The sequence below is a fragment of the Apaloderma vittatum genome, unplaced genomic scaffold (assembly GCF_000703405.1).
Source record: "Apaloderma vittatum isolate BGI_N311 unplaced genomic scaffold, ASM70340v1 scaffold11375, whole genome shotgun sequence".
In the NCBI taxonomy this organism is placed as follows: Eukaryota; Metazoa; Chordata; class Aves; order Trogoniformes; family Trogonidae; genus Apaloderma; species Apaloderma vittatum.
This window is the reverse complement of record NW_009717665.1, coordinates 1-5,059: the sequence shown is the minus strand read 5'-3', so window position 1 is coordinate 5,059 and position 5,059 is coordinate 1. Positions and strand designations below refer to the sequence as shown.

At 56.2% G+C, this 5,059-nt stretch overlaps 1 protein-coding gene across 1 annotated transcript; it reads left to right on the top strand.

The window, feature by feature from the left end:
* Positions 1 to 238: 238 nt before the first annotated feature.
* On the top strand, positions 239 to 5,046 carry LOC104274373 (protein THEMIS2-like; the record flags this gene model as incomplete). Its single annotated transcript, XM_009869986.1, has 3 exons — positions 239 to 332; positions 4,606 to 4,746; positions 4,846 to 5,046. Coding segments are annotated over exons 1-3 (436 nt in total), but the record flags the coding sequence as incomplete, so codon positions are not given.
* Between the last annotated feature and the right edge of the window lie 13 nt (positions 5,047 to 5,059).

Below are 5,059 nucleotides of genomic sequence, written 5' to 3'. Positions count from 1 at the left end.
CGCCGTGGCCAGGGCTCGGGGACGCTGAGCTGTGATGGGGGCAGAGAAGAGGGTTGTCCTAGCAGGGTGCCGGTCGGTCTGCGCACGCTGGAAAGCTGCCAGCAGCACGGGTCTGTGCTCAGAGACGGAACTTGCCACTGCTAGAAGAAGAAGTGAAAGACAAGCAAAAGACAAAGCAGAGCCCAGTGTTGCTTCCCATGCGGTTCCCCTCTGCAGAGGGCCCCGGAGCAGCACAGCCATGGAGCCGCTCTCCTTCCAGGAATACATCTGCTCCCTGGACCCCACCACTCTGCCTCGCATCCTCAGGATTTGCTCCGGCGTCTACTTTCAAGGTGAGTGCTGGGTGCCCAACTGCCTCCAAAGGGTGCCCCAAGGCTGTGCCACCTACCCCCAGCACACCACTGCAGCCCGGGCTCCCCCCTCCTGCCCTGGCCATGGCTGGTCCCCTGCCACCCAGGTGCCTGTGCCCAGGGGGAGGCACAGGTCCTAGGTCCTTGTGCCATGACCAGGCACTGGTCCCTAAGGCACAGCTTCTTGCAAAAAACTTTCTCTTATGCCCCCAGTGCCCCAGTACATTCAGTCATGCCGCTAGGAAAGCGGTGGGGCACTAGAAACCATCCAAGCTGGTCCTCCACATCACACAATCACAGAATCATTACGGGTGGAAAAGACCTTTTAAGATACCAAGTCCCACCACTGCCTAACTCTGCCAGGCCCACTTCTAAACCACATTCCTGATGCACAGCTCTCGTCCCAGGCAGTGGATCACCCGCTGGCAGTGATCTGGTGGAGAGGGAGCCATGTGCTTGGTGGCTGCAGGGAGGTGGGATGGAATTGGCCCTGGCCCTGGCACGAGGAGCCCAGCAAGGGCACAGAGAGCAGCCTGGTGTGAGCTCTGCTTCCTGCCGGGCCATGTCTCTGGAGATATCTCGAGTTGGGGAGAAGCCTTGACCAGCACAGCTTCCTCAGTTGGTGGCGAAATGGAAGCAGAAATGAATAAATGCTTTTGCAGAATCATGCAGTTGCGTGATTCTGGCAACCGCAGTGTGGCAATTAGCATTACTTGGAGGATTTGCAGCATTCATTTAGTTAAAGAGCAGGAGAAGTGATTGGGGTGGTCTCACTCTGTTTCTCTGTAGCTCAGTCGGGGTGCATGGTTAGCTCTCCCAAGGAGTTCTGGCAGCCTTGATAACATCTTAACAGTTCTAAACGAGTATAAATGCCACGATTCCAAAGGCAGCAGTCAATTTGTTTTGCAGTCGCTGGTGAGGTAGCTGGTACTCTCTGCTTTGCACAGCAGAAAGTTCATCTCAGGGAGGGGAGAATTTTGGGGCTCCACAGAAGGTTTGGGAGCAGCTCAATGAATTCAGAGATTGAAGGGCAGAAGAGGACATTGCTTGTGTTGGAGGGTGTCATGATGTGGTAGCAAAGCCTGAGGAGCTCCTGCTGCAGGAAAGACTTTGTAGTGTGATCAAGCACAGAATCTTTCCTCCCACATCTCTCGTCTGAGTTACACCAGCTCCAGTCATTCCTTCTGTGCTCTTGTACATGGCCTTTCTCCCCTGTTACAATCCCTGCAGAGTTAAAAGCACTGTAATCTTTGCAGTGGGGCTCTACAAGCTTCCAGGTATTCCTGATTCCTTACAAATAAACATCAGCCCCACAAAGACCTTCCGCCAGCCTCCCGGCTGCCCGTTCCCTTGGCTGGTGGTGAAGGTGCCGGAGCCCTCGGGCAGATCAGAGAGCACTGGGGATCAATCAGCGCTGCACCTGCAGGTGCACTGGTGGTATTTCTTGAACACTTCGAGATTTCCTGCCATTACTGAAGATCTTACTACTTCTGCCTTTTAGTTAGCAAAAATTGTGGGTGGGTCCCCAAGATGTGAAAGAAAAACGGCTGCTGGTCTCGTCCCCGCCCCAGGCTCTTCTCTCAGCCACACACTCCTCTTGCCTCCTCTGGTCTTGATCCTGCTCTACGTCACAAAACCGCTCTGGCTTTGTGCTGCGGCGGAGCTGAAGAGCGCGCTGGAGCCCTGCGCAGGGCAGCCACGGCCGCACGTGTCTGTGTGTCCTGCTGCCACCTGCGCCACGTGTGTGTGGAGTTAACCAGGTCTCTGCTCCTGGGGTGTGAGGGATTTCCGTGCTGTGGGCAGCCTGGCTCTGTGTTCCCTCCCTTTTCAGCCCCCGATGCTGTCACAGGGCGCAGGAGGGCAGAGGAGGGGCCTTACACAACATGCGCGGCTTTATGAAACTTCCTAGCTTTCATCCACCGCTTCCTGTGGTTTATTTTTTCACCTTTATTTCCACTCTGAGGTCTCCCCTGCTCCCAGGGGACACACACTCCCCTGGTAAGGCCCGCCGTGCTGTTCTCCCCCATGCTGGTGAGCGGTGGTCACCGCAGTGTCCATCCTTCTGCACCTGAGGTGGCAACATCCAGCCCAACAGCGGGTCCAGCCTTGGCTCCATCTGTCCTGCCTGGACCCAGCGGGGCAAGTGCCTGTGCTGGGACCCTAAACCAACATGATCCTACCGTGGGCAAAGGCACCAGCTCGCCTGCTCACCAGGTGAAGTTGTGCCCAGAGATCATCCAGGCCACCTCCAGGCTCAAGCAGGGTCGGCAGGAGCCGGTTGCTCAGGTTTTTGTCCAAGTAGGTTTTGAGTATCTCCAGTGATGGAGACTCCACAACCCCTCTGGACAGCCTGTAGCAGCGCTTGTTCACAGTCACAGCAAAATTCTTATGTTCAGAGGAAGTTTCAAGTGTTTCAGGTTGTGCCCATGGCCTCTTGTCTTGTCACTGGGCACCACTGAGAAGAGCCTGGCTCTGTCCTCTGTGTACCCCCAGGTATTTATAAACATGAAGAAGGGTTCTCTGAGCGTTCACTTCTCTAGGTCAGCTCGCTCAGCCTGTTCCCGTATGAGAGGTGCTCAGTCCTTTAACCTTCTCCGTGGCCCTCCATTGGGCTCTCTTGTACTGGGGCGCCCAGCCCTGGTCCCAGCGCTCCCTGCGTGCCCTCCCCAGTGCTGAGCAGAGGGGAAGGATCCCCTCCCTCGACCTGCTGGCCATGGACAGCCCAGGACACCGCTCACCTCTGCAGCAAGGGCGTGTTGCTGGCTCATGCTCAGCCTGGTGTGCACCAGGACCCCCGGCCCTTTTCCACCGAGCTCCCCTCCAGCCGGGCGGCCCCAGGACGTGCTGGTGCCGGGGTCTGTTCCTTGCTGGGGGCAGGACTTTGTACATCTCCTTGATGAACTGCACAAGGTTCCCGTCAGCTCGTTTCTCCAGCCTGGCGAGGTCTCTCTGCATGGGGGCACGACCCTCTGGCCTGTCAGCCTCTCCTCCCACTTTTGTGTCACCTGCAGACTTGGCGAGGGCACACTCAGCCCCGTTTTGCAGGTCATTAAAGAAGATCAGGCCCAGTATTGACCCCTGGGGCATGCTGCTAACGACTGACCTCCAAATAGGCTTCATGCCACTGATCACCACCCTCTGTTCAGCCAGGTTTCAGTCCACCTGAATGTCTGCTCATCTTGTCTGTTCTTCGTGAGCTCCTCTATGAGGAGAAGCCAAGGTAACCAATACCCACTGCTCTCCCCTCGGCCACCAAAGCAGTCATCTCCTTGTAGCAGGTGCTCAGGTTGGATGAGGATGATTTCCTCTCTGTAAATCCATGCTGAATGGTCCCAACCGCCTTTTAGTCCTTCATGTATCTGGCAATGGTTTCCAGAATTAGGTGCTCCATCAACTTCCCAGGGTCTGAGGGAAGTGTGACTGGCCTCTCCTGCCTGTCTTGAAAAGAGGAGTGGCATTTGCTTTTTTCCCCCCACTTCAGGAGCCTCTCTCAATTGCCTCTCAAAGATAACAGAGAGTGGCCTTGCGAAGTCAGCGTTCACGGGTGCATCCTGACAGGCCCCCCAGACTTAAGCCCACTGTGTTTAATGCCCCCTTATGTGGCCCTCCTCTAGCAAGGGTAGGTCTTCCTTACTCCAGGCTTTTCCCCTGATCTCAGGTGCAGTCCTGTAAAGACTGAGGCCAAGAAAGTTGAGTAATCGGCTTTCACCATGTCCTTTGTCACCAGGTCCCCCACCCCATTAGCAGCAGACCCGCATTTTCCCCTGTCCTTTTGCTGTTGACGTACTTGTAGAAGCCCTTCTTGTTATCCTTCACGTCCCTTGACAGGTTCAGCTCTAGGCAGGCTATGGCCTTCCTGTTTTTTTAGACTGTCTCTGTGCTCCTTCTGGGCCAACTGCTGTGGCTGCCACCACCTCCTTCATGCATCTGAAGTCATTCAGGAGCAACCAGTGTTGGACAGGAGTGCCAACCACCTGCAGGAATTCTGAGGAAGCAGTAAGGACAGCTTGCAAAGGGTGGTGAGACTCTGGCACATGTTGTCCAGGGAGTTATGGATGGCCCAGCACTGGAAGTGTTCAAGGTCAGGGTCAACAGGACTTAAGGCAACTTGAGCTAGTGAAAGACGTCCCTGTCTGTGCTGAAGAGGTTGAACTAGATGGTCTTTAAAGGTGCTTTCTAACCTAAAGCATTGGGTGATTCTATGAGACGCTGGTAGAGGCATTTTCTTTGAGGAAGTTCCCTCCTTGCCCTGCAGGATCTGTGTATGAGATCTCAGGAAGGGAATGCTGCTTGTCGACGGGCGACCTGCTGAAAGTCATGGCTGTGGCACTGCAGAAGGTCGTTTGTGAGGACATGGTGACGGGGCAGACGACAGAGCTGCCACCAACCTTTAAGGGTGAGTGAGGCTGCCCTGCCTCAGCCTGCACCCTATGGGTGCCCTCCTTCCCAGAGAGACCTTTGCAGCTCCTGTGAGCTCAGCCTCATTGTCCCACAGGTCTTTTCCAGCCCGCCCCAGCCACGGGGCCACACACAACCCCACGGGGACCCTTCCTGAAGGGTGGCAGTGAGCGGGGCCTGACGCTGCACCAGGTGCTGGGGTGGTGGGACAGGCAGCCCCAGCCCCTGCTGTGCTCCACCATCGGCCCCCGCGCCCTGCTCCTGCACCCCGTCTACGAGGTGCAGGCTGCCATGCACCGTGAGTCCGGGCG